The 20,960-nt window shown below is 37.5% G+C and overlaps 3 protein-coding genes across 3 annotated transcripts; 1 reads left to right on the forward strand and 2 right to left on the reverse strand.

The window, feature by feature from the left end:
• Positions 1-628: 628 nt before the first annotated feature.
• Positions 629-1,585, reverse strand: LOC110711271. Its single transcript, XM_021889650.1, has 2 exons — positions 1,441-1,585; positions 629-1,287 (listed from the first exon to the last, which is right to left on the reverse strand). Exons 1-2 carry the CDS (start codon positions 1,583-1,585, stop codon positions 629-631), a joined length of 804 nt encoding a protein of 267 aa, XP_021745342.1.
• An 8,804-nt stretch (positions 1,586-10,389) lies between these two features.
• On the forward strand, positions 10,390-11,634 carry LOC110711272. Its single transcript, XM_021889651.1, has 3 exons — positions 10,390-10,729; positions 10,875-11,066; positions 11,168-11,634. The coding sequence occupies exons 1-3, from the start codon at positions 10,390-10,392 to the stop codon at positions 11,632-11,634; spliced, it is 999 nt and encodes a 332-aa protein (XP_021745343.1).
• A 5,847-nt stretch (positions 11,635-17,481) lies between these two features.
• Positions 17,482-20,285, reverse strand: LOC110711273. Its single transcript, XM_021889652.1, has 4 exons — positions 19,542-20,285; positions 19,202-19,388; positions 18,372-19,108; positions 17,482-18,231 (listed from the first exon to the last, which is right to left on the reverse strand). Exons 1-4 carry the CDS (start codon positions 20,283-20,285, stop codon positions 17,482-17,484), a joined length of 2,418 nt encoding a protein of 805 aa, XP_021745344.1.
• Between the last annotated feature and the right edge of the window lie 675 nt (positions 20,286-20,960).

Here is a 20,960-nt window from a genome sequence, read left to right on the forward strand (position 1 = left end):
AGTGATATTTCTTGGTGGATGTGTTTAGACGTCTATAGTTTATACACATCTGCCAACCGGTGACTGTCCTTGTTGGAATAAGCTCATCTTTTTCATTCTTGACGACGGTCATGCCTCCCTTCTTAGGAACGACATGAACGGGTGAGACCCATCTAGATCTTGAGATGGGGAACATGATTCCCGCATCTAGAAGCTTAGTAATCTCTTTCTTTACTACCTCCCCAATTTGGGGATTAAATTTCCATTGTCGTTCAATATAAGGAAGGGCACCCTCCTTAAGGGTTATGTGGTGCGTACATAAAGTGAGGCTTATGCCTTTGAGGTCATCAATGATATAACCCAAAGCATCTTGGTGCTTTCTCAAAACACCGCATAACGCTTGAGCTTGGCTTTCACTCAAAGATGCGCTAACAATCACGGGGTAAGTAGAATATGGGCCAAAGAATTCATACCTAAGGTGTGATGGTAAAGGTTTGAGCTCTACCATAGGAACACCTTTACCTTCCTTGGTCGAAGCTGCTTGCAAAGCCTCTTGGCTTGAAATTTTCATGCAAATTTGCTCATCACTTCCTTCAACACTCCCATCTAACAAGTTCTTAAACACAGCCATGTCCTTTGCTAAGAGCACCTATCTTTCCTTGTTCAACAAAACACACTCAAGAGGATCATTAGTTGTGAGCAAGTGCTCATGCATTGAATGTACAAGATTATCTAAAATTTTAACTCCCATGCAATTCTCATGAGATGAAGAAGGATATTTCATACTTTCATTCAAATAAAATTCAACTCCCTCATCTCCAATTTTAAGTGAAATCTTAGAACTTTTGACATCAATCAAAGCACCCAAAGTAGCAAGAAATGGTCTTCCAAGAATAATAGAAATTTTATAATCCTCATCTATGTCAAGGACCACAAAATCTATCGGAATGATGAACTTTCCTACCCTTAAGGGAACATCCTCTACCTTGCCCCTTGGGATCCTAATTGATCTATTGGCTAATTGCAAGGTAATGTTGGTAGATAAAAGTTCTCCCTTCTCTAGTCTTTGATATACCGAGTATGGCATAACGCTAACACTAGCTCTTAAATCACACAAGGCATTATCAATTTGCATTTTATAAATAGCCCAAGGGATAGAAAAGTTTTCGGGATCCTTCAACTTGTGTGGGATTTTGTTTATTATGATTGCACTACAATTCTCGGTCAAGTTAACCGTTTCCGCCACATCACATGTTCTTTTTCCACTCAAAATCTTCTTAAGGAACTTTGCATAATTTGTCATTTTTTCTATCACAACGGTAAAAGGAAGAGTAAGATGAAGTTGTCTAAGCATCTCTATAAATTTCCCGAATTGCTCGTCTAACTTGTGCCTATTAAACTTTTGGGGATAAGGGAGCTTAGGCTTGTAAACTTCTCTTTATCTCTCTTTCACCTTCTCACCTTGTTCCTTATTGACTTCCTCAACTAGAGTATTCTCATCTCCCTCATTCCCAATTTGGCCATTGCTAGGACTATTTTTAGCATCACTCTTCTTAGAGATTTCACTCTTAAGGATCCTACCACTTCTAGTCACAATAGCATTCATAGGGATCTTAAGATCTAAGCTTGGTGAAGTCAAAGAAGAAAGATTTGTAAATTCCTTAAACTCACTAGCCAATTGAGAAATTTGGGTCTCCAACCCCTTATGGCAAGTTAACATGTCATTGAATTTCTCATTTCTTAGGGTCATGTAGGTGTCCAACAATTTGGCTTGCTTCTCTATGACACCCTCCAAGAAACTCCTAGAGGAAAATGATTGATCATACAAATTATCACTATGCTCTTGGGTATTCGGGATAAATCCAAGTGGGGCAACTCTTTGAACATTCGATTAGAAATTTCCCCTACTTTGATTGTTCCAATTACCTCTACATTTATTTTGGCCACTATCGTGATTATGGTTACCATAACCTTGGTAATAGTCCCCATATCCTTGGCCATGACTTTGACCATTATAACTATGGTTGTTATAGCTACCACAATTCCCTTGGATTCCATGTTTTCTATAACCGCCATTTTGGTTATAATTATCATAGTTCATTTGGTTGTGATAATTCCTACTTAATTCCAACATTCCTTTGAGTATCAAATCTAGGTCCAACATTGTTATTAGCAACTAAGTTCACATATTTATTCTCACTCCCAACATATTCATTACAAGGAACATTAGGGCAAATAGAAGCATCATTGTCATTCATTCCACACAAATCACAAAACCAACATTCTCTAACCATGCAACAAGAAGAAGGAAGATAGTTAGAGGAAGAAGAAGTACCTCTCCCTTAATTTGGGAGGGAAGAATTGGTGCTTGTGAGGTTGCGCTGTCGAGCTTATACTTGATACAAACTACCTCCTTTCCTAAATCCGAAATTTGAGTCGATAAATTATTGATAGCATTGAGTTGTTCCATTGAGCATCCTATTGTACTACTCATGTTTATCGACTCCTTCTCACCATCTTGACATTCCATGTAGTTTCTAACTACATCCTCAATGATACCTACAACCTCTTCCTCGGTCTTATTCATGATTGGGCCTCCGGCTCCGGCATCTAGACTTGCCCCCCTTCAGAACTCAAACCGCCATAAAAAATTAGAATGATTAGGTAAGTGGGGATCCCATGGTGAGGACACTCACGTTGATACTCTTTGTATCTCTCCCATGCTTCATAAAGGCTTTCACTAGATTTTTGCTTGAAACCTTGAATCAAAGCTCTTGCCTCCGCCGTTTTCTTTTGAGGGAAGGAACGGGAAAGGAATTCCTTGGTGACTTCATCCCAAGCTCTCAAAGAATTAGGCTTCACTTCCTTATCTATCAACTCTTGAGCTCTTCAAATTAGAGAAAAAGGAAATAGCTTAAGCCTTATGAATTCTTGAGCTACCCCGTTCACCTTGATTATGTTGTAATATTACTCGAATTCTTTAAGATGATTTAGGGGGCTCTCATTCACTCCTCCATTATATTGCTGCCTTTCAATCAAAGTTACCATTGCAGGTTTGATTTCAAAGTCACTATCCGGGATCAATAATGGAGCAATCCCGCTCTCATCCTAGTACCCAATTCCTTCAATATAACCCTTGGGATATCTCCCATGTTAACTTGCATACACAAACTCAAAGGTAAGTATTAGTAACGTGAAACGGCTACAAATGTAGCCAAATGAGAAAAATCTTTTTGTATTTTAAAATTTTAGTGAAATAGACTCAACAACAATAACAAACATCTACGCCATTCCCCGGTAACAACACCATTTTTTATCTAAGGCAAAGACTAGGTCGTTGAAAACTAATGTACCCTCGGTCAAAACAAAATTTGTAATCTCTCAACACACCCCTATACCAAGCATAGAGTAAGTCGAGGGTCGAACCACTAGGAATAGGAGGTGAATGCTAATGTCAAAGCTAAGTTATTTCGAAGCAATGAAGTGAGGTGTGTCTATTCTACCAATCAAACAATCGAAATGAAATCGAATTTATCAAGCACCAGGGAATGGATCCACATAAACTCGTAATTAATTCAACTAATTGGGATAGGAGATGACAAAGTCAAGTGTTGCGAGGGAAAATCAATTAAGCAATCAAGAGAGTATGGTAGGCTAATCTCCTAGAGGTCAAACTAGCGCCAACTACGAGAGACTCTAGCTAGGAAACTTGCAAACCTACTCAATCGACAAATGTAAGCCACAAATCAATTTTCCGTATGAATGTGAACCTACAATGCAATCTAGTGTGAAAAATTAGGTTGATCACTCCTAAATTAAACACACACATGCACATAATCAATCAACCAATTTAATCACAACATCAACTCCACCAATTACCCCCAATTCGCATAAATCCATTACTCATATATTCTTCACCATTTCCCTAGCAAGAAAACTACTCACTATTCATGGAAATCAATCTCAATACTAAACTAAACGTCAAATTCATCATCATGATATTAATAAAAAATAAACCAATTCAAAAATCAATAAACTTGAACAATTAACAAAGAAATTGAGATCAAAACTAAGATTGCATTAAAGTAAAGAAATTCATACAAACTTGCTTTAATTCAATGGAGAAAACACTTGGAATCATTAATCTTCAATCATCAATCAAGAACTTCTCTCTCTATTAACTAGAGTTTCTCTCTTTAAAAAACTAACCTAATTCTATTCTAATTTCTGAAAAATTGAACTCTCTCTAAAAATAGAGTGAAAATCTATATTTAGTAAAACTAACTAAGAGAAAGTAGTTAGATCATCCCCAAATAAACCCGTACAGGAGCGGCCAACTATAAGAGAGAGCGGGACATCACAAATCTGGGTACGGAACAGAGACCCATATAGGCGCGCCCGCGCCTGGGAACAGGGCAACCTTCTTCCCTATCATGCTGATGTTCCTCGTGCGTTCTACATAATGCTCTTGATAAACATGGGACCTTGCAGTTTCTAAACTCCATGTTTATGGGTTCAACACTAGAAATCATGCCCCCACGGCTTGAATGCACAACTTAAGGACTTTAGGAACTTACACTTCTCCATGCTTGAGCTTCAAATGGAGAACATTAGACATCCTAATAAATGTCAAACTTGGGAAGAGGCCTCGAGAAACTTGGATAACGACCTTAACCTGAAAAATAAAGGAAAACAAGCAAATAAAAGAGAAAATAACAAAATAAACCAAGAAATGTATAAAGAAAGAAATCCAACTAAGAAAATGAAAATAAAAGAAATAAAGAATAAAATAAGGAAAAGCTAAGTAAAAGAGCTATAGAATAACATGAAATTCACCCTAAAAAGAACCGAATGAGTGCCATAAATGTTACTCATTAATATCAAGTCATGTTCCTAGCAAAAGGCACACAAACATTTCTATGAGAGAAAATCTAATCCAAAAAGAAAAGAAAATAAAAGCAATAAAGCACGGGTTACTTATCGAGAAAGGCTTGCTTAAGGTCCAAGCTTGACCGCTCTAGAAAATAATATTGCAACGAACACAAGATCTTGTCAAATGCACTACTACAAATTTGAGAAGATAGTAAGTATGCACATGACAAAATGAAGGTATGCAAAAAGCTTAGTGCACACCTTGCATACCTACGAGGAGAGAGATGCCAAGAGAAAGAAGAAGAATCAAAGGAAATTCAACAAAATAAGAAAAAGAAGAAGAAGAAAAAGAAGAAGAAGGAGGCAAACTCTTCTAAAAATGTTTTTCGGTGGCAACATCACCCTTTTATTTAATGGAATACGAATGAGGGACATGTAAATTATCATAGACAAGAGGGTGCCCCAATAGGCTTATGAATAAAAGAAGGGAGGGACATAGGAATGTAGGGGATATGGTTAAATCTTCTTGAAAAAGGGACATGAGAAGAGGGAATAGGGGCTATGGTCTCACAAATGAACTCTTCCTCACCACCATGCCTCACATCACCAATAAGAGCATGAAAATCAATCATAGAATCCTTAAAAGAAGAACACTCATGATCTTCATCTCCCTCAAACATCCAACTTCCAAGAGGACTAATTAATCCCCTCCATCGCAACAATGAACAACAACTCCCGCAACTTCCTTAAAGCCTAAAGTCTCAAAACCTTGCATATATGAGAGGATGAAAATTCATTTCAAAATCATCTCTCTCCCATGAAGCGTGCTGAATGAACTCATTCAAAAGGCTATGGGTTTTCTTTTGACTCTCAAAGAACTTATGGGACATAACCTCAAACGAATCTAAATACTTATGGAAAGAAGAATCACAATCATGCATAAGAGACTCATCAAGATGGGAAGGATGGTTAGGGTTTTAGAAATTAAGACTTTCTTCACTCTCAACTTCTTCACCATCACTCAAATGCTCGCCAATAAGATCCTCGCACTCTCTTGGTTGCTCAAAATCATCCTCATCATCTTCAACACACATATTAGGTTTAGAATTTTCAAAAACAAGCATCAAAGATGGCAATTGGCTTTCTAGCTCACCACCTCTCTCCTTCTTTCCTCCTCAAAACGATCATCACTCGCTTTCATCATCTCCAATTGACTTCTCATAGAGTTAAGAATTGACTCATTACTAGGCCAAATCTCATTACTAAGCTCAATATGCCTAATTTGAGTTTCAAAAATAACAATAAGAGATTCAAAAGGTGTAGAAGATTGAGGTTCAACAAGAAAAGAAGAAATACAACCAAGATTGAAAGAATCAACATGAAAATCATGAGCATATTTATCACATTGAGGAGTGGGGGGACAATCAAACACATGAGATTCATTATTACGGGAACAAAGCACATCACAAGAAGGCATCGTAAAAAAAATGAAGAAAATTGAAACATACCATTAGCATCAACTTGATTATGCACTTCATCATCATGAACAAAAGAGGAAATAGAGTTGAAATCATTTGTCCTAGGTTCACTCATGGGATTATTTGACAATTCATGGGAATTCATGCTATATAAGAAAAATTAAGACATTGCACATCAACATTAGAATCATGATTACTCTAATCATATACATCCCAAGCAAACCAAACATACAAATCCCAAGCATCTTGAATTAACAATGCTCTAAATTCACCATTATGCGTGTATTCAACTTCATTCCTATTTTTCACATTCAAACCAAAATAACAAATCTCACCAGCTTCCCAAAGATTACAACAATAGTCTAAAAATCCCTTAAGTCTATTGAAATATTCACAAAAAGACTTATTATATCATATTGAGGAAATGAGAGACATGCCATTTTATTTTAACAAAAAAAACAAAAATAAAATAAAAGAAAAGTATATACAAAGACCTAGACTTGAGCAATAAAAAACACTCAAACATACACACCGTTCCCTGGCAACGACGCCATTTTGATGAGGAGAAAAGACTAGGTCGTTGACTAATCCTCCCTAAGTAAAACTAAATTTATAAACACTGAACAAACCTACATACAAGTATAGAGGTAATTCAAGGGTCGAACCCAAAGGAACTGTAATGTTCAAGCACTTTCATTTTGGGCGCCGAAGGTAGGTGGAAGTCGAAGGTGAAGAAGGAACACTACAACTAACAAACAAACAACGAAGGAAATAAATACTAGGAATGTGGATCAACAAGTAATCATAACAATTGCATGAACTTGGGACAAACTTGCCAATCAATGGTTGTGAAGACTAATGATAAGAGCAATCAATTGGAATCAAAGCGATATCTCCTTGTCATTTAGCTAGATGTTTCCTCGAATAACAAAGTAAGAGAATCACAATACAAACCAATCAATAATTGCAATTCCTAAATCAATTGTTCGTGTCATTAGCAAATACAATGCAATGTAGGATAATTCTCAAGGCCTAATCAAAGTATACACATGAAAACTTCCATTAATCACTTTAATCTAAACAATCAATCAACACAATTTCCAAATTAATCACAATGAATCAATCAAACAAGTATCACCCCATTCCTAGCGAAACAACTACTCAATAATCATCATCTATAAAAAATAATCTTAATAAATCAAGAATCAACAAAATATCAAGAACAATTATACTAATCAAGATCAAACATCAAAATTAAACCAAACAAGCATAAAATTAAACAAAGCAATAAAATGAGATAGTGTAAGAAATGCCCATTGATAATAGAGAAGATCTTCAATACAATTGTCACCCTTGTATTATCAATCTCTCACATCACCATTAAAATTCCTCACTTTCTCTCTCTAAATTTACTCCTGAACTAACCCTTAAACTAGAAAGAGAAACTCTCAACTGAGCTAAAATTATGTCTCAAACCTCCTACAAAAATCGGGTAAAGAAGGTATTTATAAAGGTGCGGAAAAGAGATCGAGCGAAGCCGGAAAGTAGGGGACGAGTGCCCGCGCGGGTAGAGTCGCGCTCCCGCGCCCGCGCTAATGGGCTGCACGCCGGCTCAAAACTGGGTTTCTTTCGACTTTCTTTGCCGCTATGGGCGCTCGATAATGAGCCAATGATCTCGGATGATGCATGATGATAGAGGCAGTAGCTAGGAGCTCTTTTGTGGGTTTGACACCACTTCTTCATGGGAGTACGGCTCGAGAGCGTAAGAACTAGAACTTGGAGCATCAACTTCCTTGCATCTTGAGCTTCCTCAATGTTATGAGCCTACTACACAAGCATCTTCCAATCTTATAACCAGAACAAGAAGAACAAGCAAGGATGGGAGAAAATCCAAGAGTGGTGTTGAAGGAATTGGGGATTTTGGGTTCATATAGATTTGAAAGTGGGATTGCTACACCTACAACACCGGTGAATGACTTCAAAATAAGGCCGACAATGATCACTTTGATAGAGAGGCGACAATTTAGTGGGGCTAAACATGAAAGACCGCTAAACAATCTAAAAGAGTTTGAAAAATATTGCAACACTATCAAAGTTAATGGAATTTCCCGCGCTTTTTCCCTTTTCTCTCATAGGGCGTGCCTTGGAATGGTTAGAAAAGTGTAGACACCCAAATGTGTCTCCCCAAAACCAAACCCAGTGATGAATACCTTTCAAGTCAATTTATTATCGAACAAAGTGAAAGTGTGAAAAGTGTATTGATGAGGATGTTATTATTAAAATTTTTCTCTTTCTTTTTTCAAAGATATTTCTTTTCTTACTCTATTTATAAAAAATAGCCCGTCCAATTTGGTTTGTCCACGATAAGGGTCCAATAATAGTGTAGTTGATTGGGCTCGAAAAGTGCTTTCCAACGATATATTATAAGCCCAATTTCGATGAATTATAAGAAAGTTATGGATTAAATTAAATTAGGCCTAATGATTTTAAACGTGGCCCAATGATCTAGAGGAGGGCCTATTAATTATTATTCCTAAAGTGATTAGGATTGATTTCAATATTATAGGAATATCTAGAAGGTTTTATTTAATTCTAATAAGGTACTTAGGATGTCTTTTGTTAGGGTCCTAATTGAAATTGATGTCACAAAGCCTATCCCTAATTTGGTATTTATATAAAGCCCTTCAAAGGAAATGTTGGAGCTTAAGGTAGTGTATGAGTAGGCTCCACCCTTTTTCTCTAAGTGCAATAAGATTATCCATGACTACTTTTCCAAGCCTGTGCCTGCGGGTTCTAAGCAGCCTCAGCCTAAGCAACCTGATGCTGCAGCACCTAAATAGAAGCAAGTCTGGGTTCCTAAGCCTAGTCAAGTTCCTACTTATGTTGTTGTTGCTACTGATGTTTCTGTTCATGGGCAGCCTGTAATCACCGTAAATGTTCATACTTCCCAGAACAACTCTGATGAGGGATGGAGAGTAGTTGGAAGAAAGACAAAACGTCAGCAAACAAGAGTTAATCAGCCTGTTGCTACTTCTAATGTTTTTATTACTTTATTTGCAAGTGAGACAGAGGGTGCAAGTGGTTTCATTGTTAATCCAAGAGGGAGTGAGGTTAATCCCCCTCTAGTTCCATGATTATCTTTATCTGTAATGTTAGAGGCCTAAATGAGCCTAGTATGGTGGCTTTTGTAAAGAAGTTGCTTCATTCTCATTCAGTTAATTTTGTTGGGTTTCTTGAAACTATAGTCAAATTTAAAAATGTCCATAGTTTTCAAACGAAGTTTGGTCCTGCTTGGTCTTGGACTTGCAATTATGACTGTTCTCCTAAAGGGAGGATTTGGATTGGTTGGAATGCAGATAGAGTTATTGTCAATGTTTTGAAGGTTCATGAGCAATTCATTCATTGCACTGTCCTTAATAAGGACCTTTCTACTCAAATTCAGCTCACTATTACCTATGGTCTTTCACTCTATCCATGATAGGCTTCCCATGTGGGAGGGTATAAAAAATATCTTTATTTAGCATTCTCCTTGGCTATGTTCTGGTGATTTTAACTCTGTTCTTAGTTCCTCGGACAGGCTTCATGGTAATGATATTACTGAGTATGAGACTAGGGATTTTTAGAGTTTTATTGATGATTTTGCTCTCACCGAGATAAAGAGCAAGAGAGCTTTCTATTCTTGGTGAAATAAGGCTCACTCTGGTCCTAGAACTCTTTCTAGGATTGATAAAGTCTTTGGTAATCAAGCTTGGTTGGACTCCCATGGTCTACCTGGCTCCTTCCTTATCATATCATAATCTAGTTCTTCTAGATATTTGTCCTGCTTCTACAGGAAAGGGTAGGCCCTTTAGATTCTTGAGCTGTATAGCTGAGCACTGTGATTTTCTTGATACTGTTTCCCAAGCCTGGTGTTCTGGTGGTTCTGTCTGGCAGAAACTAAAAATTGTGAAATCTAGTATCAAGTCCCTGAATAACAAGCATTTTAGTAATAATGGTGAGAAAATTGATCAAGCTCATGTTACCCTTGCTGAGATTCAGAATTTAAATGCTTAGTATACTGATGACTTGGAGTGATATATTAGAGAATCTGATGCTATTAAGGTTGTCAAGCACTGTAATGTTCTCAGTTGTGAAAACTAGGAAAGCAAGGAATATAATTGATTCTATCTTTGATTCTAATCAGGTGTTTCTTAAGGATACTGATGCTATTTCTCAAGAGATAATTTCTTTCTATAAGTCCCTTTTAGGGACTAAGGCTTCTTGGCTTCCTTCTTTTGACCTTGTTACTATGAGAAGAGCTAAGCAGCATAGTATTGATGCTCAGATTTACCTTATTCAGCCTGTTTGTCATGCTGAAATTGATGATGCTCTTAATGGTATTAATAACACTAAGGCTCCTGGTATTGATTGGCTTTAACTCCTTTTTCTTGAAGAGAGCTTGGCATATTGTGAAAGATGATATCTATTCTAGTGTTGTTGATTTATTTACTAAGGGAACTTTTCCTAAGCAATGGAACTGTACAACTTTTACTCTTGTTCCTAAAGTCCCTAATGCTTCTCATGTAAAGGATTTTAGGCCTATAGCTTGTTGTACTGTTGTTTATAAGCTTATCTCGAAGATTATCACTACTATACTTGCTATTGTTATTGGTGAGGTCATTAATGATGCTCAAGCAGGTTTCATTCTAGGCAAGCATATTCGAGATAACATCCTCATTGCAATTGAGTTGATCAAGGGTTATGATCACAAATTTATTTCCCTTAGATGTATGGTCAAGGTGGATCTAAAGAAACCTTGTGACTTAATTGAATGAGGATTCTTGATTGCTGTTATGCAGGAGCTTGGTTAAGACAAGGTGATCCTATGTCTCCTTTCCTTTATGCTATAAGCATTGAGTACCTTTCCAGATGCCTTTATGAGCTTAGGCTAGCTCCAGATTTCAATTTCCATCCTAGATATGAAAAACTAAGCGTAACTCACATGATGTTTGTTGATGATTTATTAATGTTTTCTAGAGCTGATAGTATTTCTGTTAATCTTCTCTTTCAAGATTTTTCTAAATTCTCAGAAGCTTTAGGCTTTTCTACTAATCTTTATAAAAGTGAATTCTACTTTGGTGGGATTTCTGCTGAAGTTGAGACTGAGCTTAGAGAGCTTCTAGGAGTCTCTCAAGGATATATTCCTTTTAGATATCTTGGAGTCCCCCTTTCTTCTAAGAAGCTTACAATTGCCCAATGTAGGCCTCTAGTGGAGAAAGTGACTACAAGGATTCAAGGGTTGATGGATAAACACGTCTTATGCTGAGAGACTCCAATTGGTTAAAAGTGTTTTGTTTGGAATTCATACTTATTAGGCTTAAATTTTCATTTTTCCAAAGAAAATTTTAAAAGAGATTGAGGATAGGTTGAGATGTTTTCTTTGGACTGGCTCCTCTGCTCTTGCGAGGAAATCTTTGGTTGCTTGGAACTATGTTTGCCTTCCTGAGGTTTGTGGTCGCTGGAATTTTCTTTCCCTCCCTGAGTGGAACAAAGCTGTTGTCACTAAATTGCATTAGGATATTACTCACAAGGTTGATAATAATGTTTGGGTGAAATAGGTGCATATTTACTATTTCAAGCATAGAGACTGTTGGACTACCCCTATCCCTACTAAGTCTTCTTGGTTTTTGAAGAAAATTTTGAGTTGCAGAGACATTGTGAATGATCAAGGGGGATGTGATGCCTTAATTCAAGGCAATAAAATGAAAATTAGGAAGCTTTATGCTGCTATCAGACCTCAAGTCCGTAAGGTTCCTGGAAAAGGGTTGTTTGCCACAATTTGGCAACCCCTAAGAATGTGTTTATCCTGTGGTTATCCATGTCAAACAAACTAGTCACAAAGGATAGATTGATGCTAATGCACATCTTATGTGATCCTAAGTGCTTTCTTTGCTTGAAAGATAATGAGAGTGTAAAGCATTTGTTCTTTGAGTGTGAATATTCAAGGCAAGTTTGGAGCAAAATTCTAAGCATCTTGCAGATTACTAAACCTGTTTAGAGTTTTGATGATGAAATTGAGTGGTTAAAGAGAATCTGTAGAAGTTCTAGAGTAAAAAAAAAGGTGATCCAAGTTGCTTTCACTGAAACAGTTTACAATATTTGGATCTTGAGGAATTCTGTTTTGTTTACTAGGAGATGTAAGTCTGTTGAAGCTGCAGCTAGGGATATCATCTTCCACACTGCCTGCAGATGCCCTGCTGGTAACAAGTATTTGATTATATAATAGTCTGATGTCTGCTAGTTTGTCTGTTTTTCTTCTCTGTAGTTATTTCTGGGTTTGATAGTTTCTATTTTGGCAGTCTTAGTGCTTTACTAGTTTTTGCAGTTTTGCCTTTTTGTATTTTTGGTGTTTTTACCCTGCTGTCTAGCCCTTCTGCTTGTTCTCTGCAATTGATTTAAGGGGGGACTTGTTGGGTCATTTGTTTGTGCTGTTTTCTTTTTGCTAGATGTTCTGTCTTTTGTTTGCAGTTGCAGGCCTGCCTGCTATGTTGTTTCTTTGCTGTTGGTATCTGTTCTGGTCCTGGCTTCCAAAACCCTTCCTAGAAGGTGGCTGTGAGTCCAGGTTGTTGACGCAGGTTGAGACTAGGTCGTTGAAACTAACCCCTACCCAAGGCCAAACAAAATTTGTAAACACTCAACACACCCCTACACAAGTATAATGGTAAGTTGAGGGTCGAACCCATAGGAATGGTGGGCGATTATCTATTTTTTATGGTTAAGCTATTCCGAATTGTAATGATTGGGTGTGAATGTTATGCTGGGACAAAGAAGACTAATAAACAAGAAGAAATCAAGTCTAATAAACACTAGGGCTAGGATCCACATGTAATCATAACGGATTCAACTAATTGGGAGGTCAAATTGACTAAGTCAAGCAATGTGAGTGAAAATCAATCATGAAACCAAAAGAGCATATCAAGTTATTCTCCTAGAGGTCTAACTAGCGTCAACTATGATATACTCTAGCTAGGAAACATCACAAGACGCCTTAGTCGTGTAAATGCAAGCCACAAATCAATGGTCCGCATCAATGTGAACTTACAATGCAATCTAGTACAACAATCAAAGTTAGCTACTCTTTAATTAACCACACACATGCACATGATCATCAAACAATTTAATCACATAGTTAACTCCACCAATTTTCCCCAATTAGCTTTAATCCATTACTCATACATGCTTCACCATTACCCTAACATGCTATCTACTCACTAACCATTGAAATTAAGATCAAAACAACACTAAGCAACAAATTCATCATGATCAAATCAAACAAGCTAAAATCAAACACAAATCAATCAATCTTCAATCAAACTTGAACATTCAACAAACAATTGAAATCAAACTAAAGATCAAACTAAATATTTCATTAAAGAAAAGGAAATCTTACAAACTTGATCAAAGATCTAAAGAAATGGAGAAAGCTTCAATCATCAACAATCCACTATGAAATTCTCTCTCTAAAAACCTAGAGTTTCTCTCTCTAAAAATCTCTCTAATTTGATCAAAAACTAATTCTAATTATATTCTAATCCTTCTCTCTCTAAAAATAGAAGGAAAGACTATATATAAGAATGATACAAAAGAAGAAGTAGTTAGATCGTCCTAAAAGAAATCCCGGAAGGTGCGGTCGCATCAAGGGATAGGCGCGGCTGCGGGAAAAAGAGTACGGAACTGGGGCAAGAAGAGGTGCGCCTGCACCACCATATGGTGTGCCCGGACCATCCTGGTGCGCGGTCGCACTTGAAAGCAGGACACTTCCTCTCATTCTCCGTCCAAGCTCACCCTCGTGGGCTCGTCTTTATGATGATGATGAACACCAAGGAAGGCTGTCTTGAAGGGGCCATTTTGGTGGGTTCATGGCAAAGATGACGCCCCCACCGCATACCTGCACCGATCTCTTGACTCGCCCTTTGCGTTCCTTCACACTTGAAGCTCCGAAAGGCGAACATGAGGCATCCAAATTGATGAGAAATATGAGAGGAAGGCTCGAGAATCCTTGGAAACACGATCATAACCTAAAAACAAACGAAAAAAAACAAATAAAAAGGAAAAAGAACAAATAAACAAAGAATTGCACAAAACAAGGAAACTAACTATGGAAAGCACAAACTAACCAAATAAAGAACAAAATTAAGGAAAGCTAAGGAAAAGGGCTATAAAATAGTATGAAAATCATCCTAAAAGAGGTGAAATGAGTGCCATAAATGACACTCATCAAATTACCCCAAGCTAAACTTTTGCTCGTCCTCGAGCAAAACAAAGCAAGAAAGAATAAGGATGAAAGACTTATTCAAAAGAAAAAAAAAACCCAAAATGAGAATATACACTAAGACTCACTGTCGTAGGAATCACGGTTGCTTTTTGCTACAACAAGCCATTTTAAACCCCTAGATCGCCCTAGAGGACAAGTAACGCTCTCGTAAGGGTATCCTAAGAGTTTACCCATAACTCTCCCCCAACATCCAAGAGGAAAAACCATGAAAAGAAAAGAAAAAGGGAAAAAGGGAAAATAAAACCTTTGCAAAATGGACTTACAAAGAGACTACAATGCAAATGAATGTAAATCTTTCTCAAGTAGTCAAGGTACGCACGTTCCAAGATATCCAAGGTTGATTGAAACATAAGGTATCCTAAGCATAGGAACTAGACATCAAAATCCACGTTCATCCCAATCGATCTTACCGCGTTCTCCTCACTAGTCTCAAATCTCCCCTTAGCGAGCATCCCAATGATTCCTCGAAGGAACCGGAAAAAGAGATTTATTTAGGCTACTCGACATCTTGACTATGCATCCCCTTTCCTCAGGCAATAACTCATGATTCTCTCCCCCGAATAATGACTCAACTTCTAGGTCAAAAGGGCTTTTCCAAAGGTTGTAACATAAGGGCATAAAGGGTGAAGGTAGGCTAAAATTTTAAATTTGGTGGTTTTCCTAAAAGTGAAGCAAAAAACGGGCCCTTTCTTAGAATCACAATCAAGTAATCACCAATCCAAACAAAAATACGTACACCCCCAAGCTTATTCAAAGGTATACTCACAAGAATATGTACAAAAGGCGTAAATTCCTCTCCCCTAAGATTAAATGAATCATTATCCTCAATGCTTAGAAGGAGAAAAGAATACATCAAAATATTTTTGAAATTTTCACTTTTTCAATTTTTATTGTTTTTTTATATGCTTTGTCCTTGCCTTTTTCCAACTTAGGACGGCTTTTTAAATATTGCACTTATTTGTCCATGCCTTTTATAATGTAGGACGGCTTTTACTCATACTCATTTTCCATTATTCACAAAGAAGATATAATCATAAGCTTGCATCAAGGGAACCACATATCCCAACTATATCACCACAAACTTCTTCAAGAATGATCAATTGCTTCACAAAAACAAGAAAAGAAAGAAAATGAAACAAAAGGCCAAAGATCTAAAGATGTGGCTTGAATAGAAGGAAATAGGCTCAAATGGTTGCAAGAAGGCAAATGTAAACCCAAAAACAAATATTAAACAAACTATCCTAAAAGTGAAAAATACCACCCTGAAAAAGGTTCCTTTGTCCTCCCTAGATAGCTCGGTCTCGGGTATAAGAATCATAAATCAAGCTTTATAGATTAGGTTTGCAATAGTCAAGGGTCCACGCCGCTCATACAAAATAGGTTGAAGGCTTGAAAAACGATGAACCTCACATGGATGTAGCAAAAACTCACTAGTGGTGTCAAATCGACTATAGGGAGCAACTACCAAGCATGCCACAAACAAGTAGAATCCGGCTTCATGATCCTCCTAGTTCAAACCGACTATCCTAGCATACACCTATCATAGAGTCAACCAAACATAGTCTCAAACTGTGCATACCTTTACTACCTAGGAAGAAAGTCATGCAAAAGACAAAGTCAAATGTACAAAGTCCAACTCATAAGGAAAACAAAAATAGTGAAAAATAAGCCTCAAAATCAAACCACAAACCAAAACGAGGACAACGGAAAATAAAAGAAAAGAAAAATAAGAAAAACGAAAAAGAAAAGGAAAGTCATAGATAAAGGAAGAATAGGAGAAATGGAGAAAATAACTAGAAAGCAAGTTAAACACATATATCTCAATCGACATACAAGTGATCGAATGTCATTATCGTCATCGATCTCAAACACATTACGTGTTAACAAGCAATCAACCTTGAACCGTTCAACTTCCCCTAAACTAAACCTAATCTATGCATCCAAAGAAAAATAAAGAGGAAAATTAGAATGGTCTCACCGGGCTATCTATGCTTAGCATAATAAAGAAAGGCGATAGAATGAACCACCTTCGTTACATTCCAAGATCGTAAGCATCTTCATAGAGCCATGTGAGAACAAGAAAAGCAAAAGAAGCTATAAACAAAGAAAATGGTTAGTAACTTCAAAACCAAAAAGAGAAAAAAAAGGAAGCTACAAAGTAACACTAAGTAACCAACTAAACTAATAACTAATTAAAAGACACTAGACTACAAAATATGGATTCAAAGGGATTTGGATCCAAAGGTTTTGGATAAATGAAATTTGATGACCTATGGAAGAAGGTTGGTGCGGTTTTGAGGGAATGAGGGTGATGGGGGTAGAAGGTAGAAGGAGGAAATAAGGGGAAATGAAAGAAGAAAGAAGGAAGGAGAAGATAAGGGGGCATGGCAGTGGGTGCGGCCATTGGTGGGTACACAAATAATGATGATGATAAACACCAACATAGGCAGTAGAAAAACCCCTATTTAGTTAGTTTAAAATCCCAAAATAATAATAGCACCATATGAACCCACCGAAAACAAACTTCCTTCAACTTTTAAAGCTCAAAATTCCCTATCTTACCTCACTAAAAATCTTACCCTTTTACCACAAATTTTGATGATATCGAGTGTAATCACATCAAAAACCGCAAAACACCTTATCATTCCTCATGCTCACCTGATGAAGTCCAATCCCAAGATTCCAACCTATAAATCCAAACAAGTAGAAAAGTGAAAGAAAATAAAGTAAAAGAAGGGAAAATAGGAAAATTCAAAATCAAAAAGAAAAGTTAGAGATCTCCTGGTTGCCTCCCGGGAAGCTCTTGCTTATGGTCCTAAGCTCGACCCTTTCTCCAAATCATGGAGGGTCAAAGAAAACCTTCTTCAAAGTGGCGGAAAGAGCAAATTTCTCCTCAACTTCTAGCAACTTCTCGTTGTTGCTTGATGAGACATCATTCAATAACTCCTCAAAAGCAAGCTTCTCTTTCCATAATCTCATTCTCTTTCTCTTTTTCCTAGAAGCTCGTGCTCTTTTCTTTGCATTGTTCTTCTTTGTAAATGGTTTCACACCATCCCCACTCTTGGGGTCATCGTCCTCCTCTTGAGGGTAGAGCTCAAACCAATGAGGAATGTCAATTTCCTCCTCGTCCATAAGCTTGGGAAGCTTAGTTTTCTTTTCATTAACATTCTTGCAATCACAACTCAAAAGCACATCATCACAATTCTCAAGAACATCGTTATTTGAAGAATCAATCATGCATACATTATCAATGGGGTGAGGGGAATTAACACACATAATCCCTTTCATAAAAGACAAAGACTCATGCATTGGTTTTAGCTCAAAACTTTCCTCATTCTTACCAACTCTAAAGGTAATACGAAGTCCTTTCACATCTATTAAGGCTCCCGAGGTGGCTAAGAAAGGTCTTCCTAAGATGATAAGGATTTGATCATCTTCCGCAATCTCAAGCACAATGAAATCAACGGGAATGGTGAACTCTCCTATCTTGAGAGGAACATCCTCAACTCTCCCCTTTGGAAACTTAATAGACCGATCGGCCAATTGAAGGGTCATGTTGGATGGAAGGAGCTCACCTAGCTTAAGTTTCTTAAAAACGAAAGATCACAAAGAGCATTTTGGAACAATTTTCCTTTGATTTTGCAAGGTACGGAGAAATTTCCTGGATCTTTCAACTTTTGGGGTAAGTCATTATGAATAAAGGCACTACAACACTCCCCCAAATTCACCAGTTCCACCATATTGCAATCTCTCTTACCGCTCAAAATTTCATTAAGAAACTTAGCATAGTTTGACGACATTTGTTCTACCACATCGGTGAAAGGAAGAGTAAGATGAAGTTGCTTAAGCATCTCGATGAATTTCCCAAATTGCTCATCCAATTTATACCTATTGTGATTTTGGGGGTAAGGAAGTCTAGTTTTGTAAAGCTCATATTTATTCCGCTCTTTCTCCTTAGGCTTATCATTGGAATCCTCACTCATCTTCCTAGGCTCTTCATGCTTATTCCCTTCACTCGAATCATTCTCCTTTTCACTCTCCTTACTCTTCCTAGGAACACTCTCTTTAAGGACCTTATCACTCCTAGTGGTCATAGCACACATCGGTTCCCTAGAGTCAACTTCTTGTGAGGGTAAAGAAAGAGGACTAGCACAATCTATCAAAGGGATGGCTAGTTCATTGATTTGGTTCTCAAGCATCTTTCCATGAGTAAATATGACCTCAAACATTTTGTTACAAGACAATGTGAATTCATTCAACTTCTCGGATTGAGCCATCATGAAATTCTCTAGCTTATTCAATTGGGATTGTTGAGCATAGAAATCATCACCTTGGCTTTGAGTCGTTGGAGTAATTTGGGGTGGGGTACCTCTTTGAACATCATTTTGAAAATCTCCCCTAATTTGATTACTCCAATTACCCTTACCATGATTTTGGCCAGAATTTTGATTATGGTTACCATAACCTTGGTTATGATCCCCATATTCTTAGCCATGGCTTTGATCATTACAACAAAAGTTATTATGGTTACCACAAAATTCTTGGGTCACATGGTTACCATAACCACTATTTTGGTTATAATTATCATAGCTCCCATGATTGTGATAATTCCTATTCCTAACATTCTTTCGAGCATTAAATCTAGGTCCAAAATCATTATTATCAACACAATTCACATGCACATTCTCATATCCATCATATCTATCACAAGGAACATTGGGGCAATTAGAAACATTATAATCATTCTTTCCACATAAATCATAAACCAAGCATTCTCTTATCATGCAACAAGAAGAAAAAAGGGGGTTGCATTAGGAAGATGTAACTCTCTCATTAAATTAGGAGGGAAGACTAGAAGCATGTGAAGGACTCTCGAGCTTGGCCTTGAGAGAAATTACCTCCTTTACTAACTCCGAGACCAATGTGGACAAATTGTTGACGACATTAGATTGATCGATTGAGCCACTTGTGCTTGTCGATTCCCTCTCTACATCATGCCAATCCATGTAATTCATTACCACATCATCTATTACATCCACAACCTCTTCTTCCGTTTTGTTCATAATCGGCCCTCCGGCTCCGGCATCAAGGCTCGATCTACCTTGAGAACTCAAACCACCATAGAAAATTTGTATGACTTGATAGGTGGGAATTCCGTGGTGAGGGCATTCCCTTTGGTAATCCTTGTACCTCTCCCATGCTTCATAGAGATTCTCTCTTGGCAATTGCTTGAAACTTTGGATTAAGGCACTAGCCTCCGCCGTTTTCTTTGGTGGGTAGAAGCGAGACAAGAAAGATTTTGTGACTTCATCCCACGTCCTAAAGGACCTTGGCTTTACCTCCTTGTCCAACCACTCTAAAGCTCTTACAATAAGAGAGAAGGGAAACAACTTGAGTCTTATATATTCTTGAGCAACTCCGTCTACCATAATTGTATTACAATACTTCTCAAAATCCTTGAGATGGTTGAGAGGATTTTCACTTGTTGTACCACCATATTGTTTCCTCTCAATCAAGATGACCGTAGCCGGTTTTATTTCAAAATCACCATCCGGGATCAATAATGGAGCGATCCCGCTCTCATACTTGTAAGCGCCCGGCGTGCCCAACTCCTTGAACGTCACTCTATGAGCTTCTCCCATGTTCACTTGCAACAAATCTCAAACAAAATTATTAGTAGCACGGCTACAAGTGTAGCCCAAAGGAAAATCTTTTTGTGTTTTTGAATTAAGTGGAATAGACTCAACAACAATATACAATCACAACACCATTCCCCGGCAACGGCACCATTTTGACGCGGGTTGAGACTAGGTCGTTGAAACTAACCCCTACCCGAGGCCAAACAAAAATTTTAAACACTCAACACACCCCTACACAAGTATAATGGTAAGTTGAGGGTCGAAACCAAAGGAATGGTGGGCGATTATCTATTATCTATGTTTAAGCTATTCTGAATTGTAATGATTGGGTGTGAATGTTATGCTAGGACCAAGACGACTAATAAACAAGAAGAAATCAAATGTAATAAAAACTAGGGCTAGGATCCACATGTAATCATAACGGATTCAACTAATTGGGAGGTCAAATCAATCATGCAACCAAAAGAGCATATCAAGCTATTGTCCTAGAGGTCTAACTAGCGCCAACTACGATAAACTCTAGCTAGGAAACATCCCAAGACACCTGAATAATGTAAATGCAAGCCACAAATCAAGGGTCCGTATCAATGTGAACTTACAATGCAATCTAGTGCAACAATCAAAGTTAGCTACTCTTTAATTAATCACACACATGCACATGGTCATCAACAATTTAAT

This window comes from Chenopodium quinoa, unplaced genomic scaffold (assembly GCF_001683475.1).
Source record: "Chenopodium quinoa cultivar QQ74 unplaced genomic scaffold, ASM168347v1, whole genome shotgun sequence".
Lineage (NCBI taxonomy): Eukaryota > Viridiplantae > Streptophyta > Magnoliopsida > Caryophyllales > Amaranthaceae > Chenopodium > Chenopodium quinoa.

Coding starts and splice junctions, on each gene's coding strand:
- LOC110711271 (XM_021889650.1), bottom strand. CDS start 1,585: ATGAATGCTATTGTGACTAGAAGTGGTAGGATCCTTAAGAGTGAAATC. Junction 1,288..1,440: donor GGAAGTCAATAAGGAACAAG/GTGAGAAGGTGA, acceptor CCGTTGTGATAG/AAAAAATGACAAATTATGCA.
- LOC110711272 (XM_021889651.1), top strand. CDS start 10,390: ATGACTTGGAGTGATATATTAGAGAATCTGATGCTATTAAGGTTGTCA. Junction 10,730..10,874: donor TAATAACACTAAGGCTCCTG/GTATTGATTGGC, acceptor TTGTTCCTAAAG/TCCCTAATGCTTCTCATGTA. Junction 11,067..11,167: donor TGCAATTGAGTTGATCAAGG/GTTATGATCACA, acceptor GCTGTTATGCAG/GAGCTTGGTTAAGACAAGGT.
- LOC110711273 (XM_021889652.1), bottom strand. CDS start 20,285: ATGGGAGAAGCTCATAGAGTGACGTTCAAGGAGTTGGGCACGCCGGGC. Junction 19,389..19,541: donor TCTCGGAGTTAGTAAAGGAG/GTAATTTCTCTC, acceptor TTATGTGGAAAG/AATGATTATAATGTTTCTAA. Junction 19,109..19,201: donor TAACCAAAATAGTGGTTATG/GTAACCATGTGA, acceptor ATCATAACCAAG/GTTATGGTAACCATAATCAA.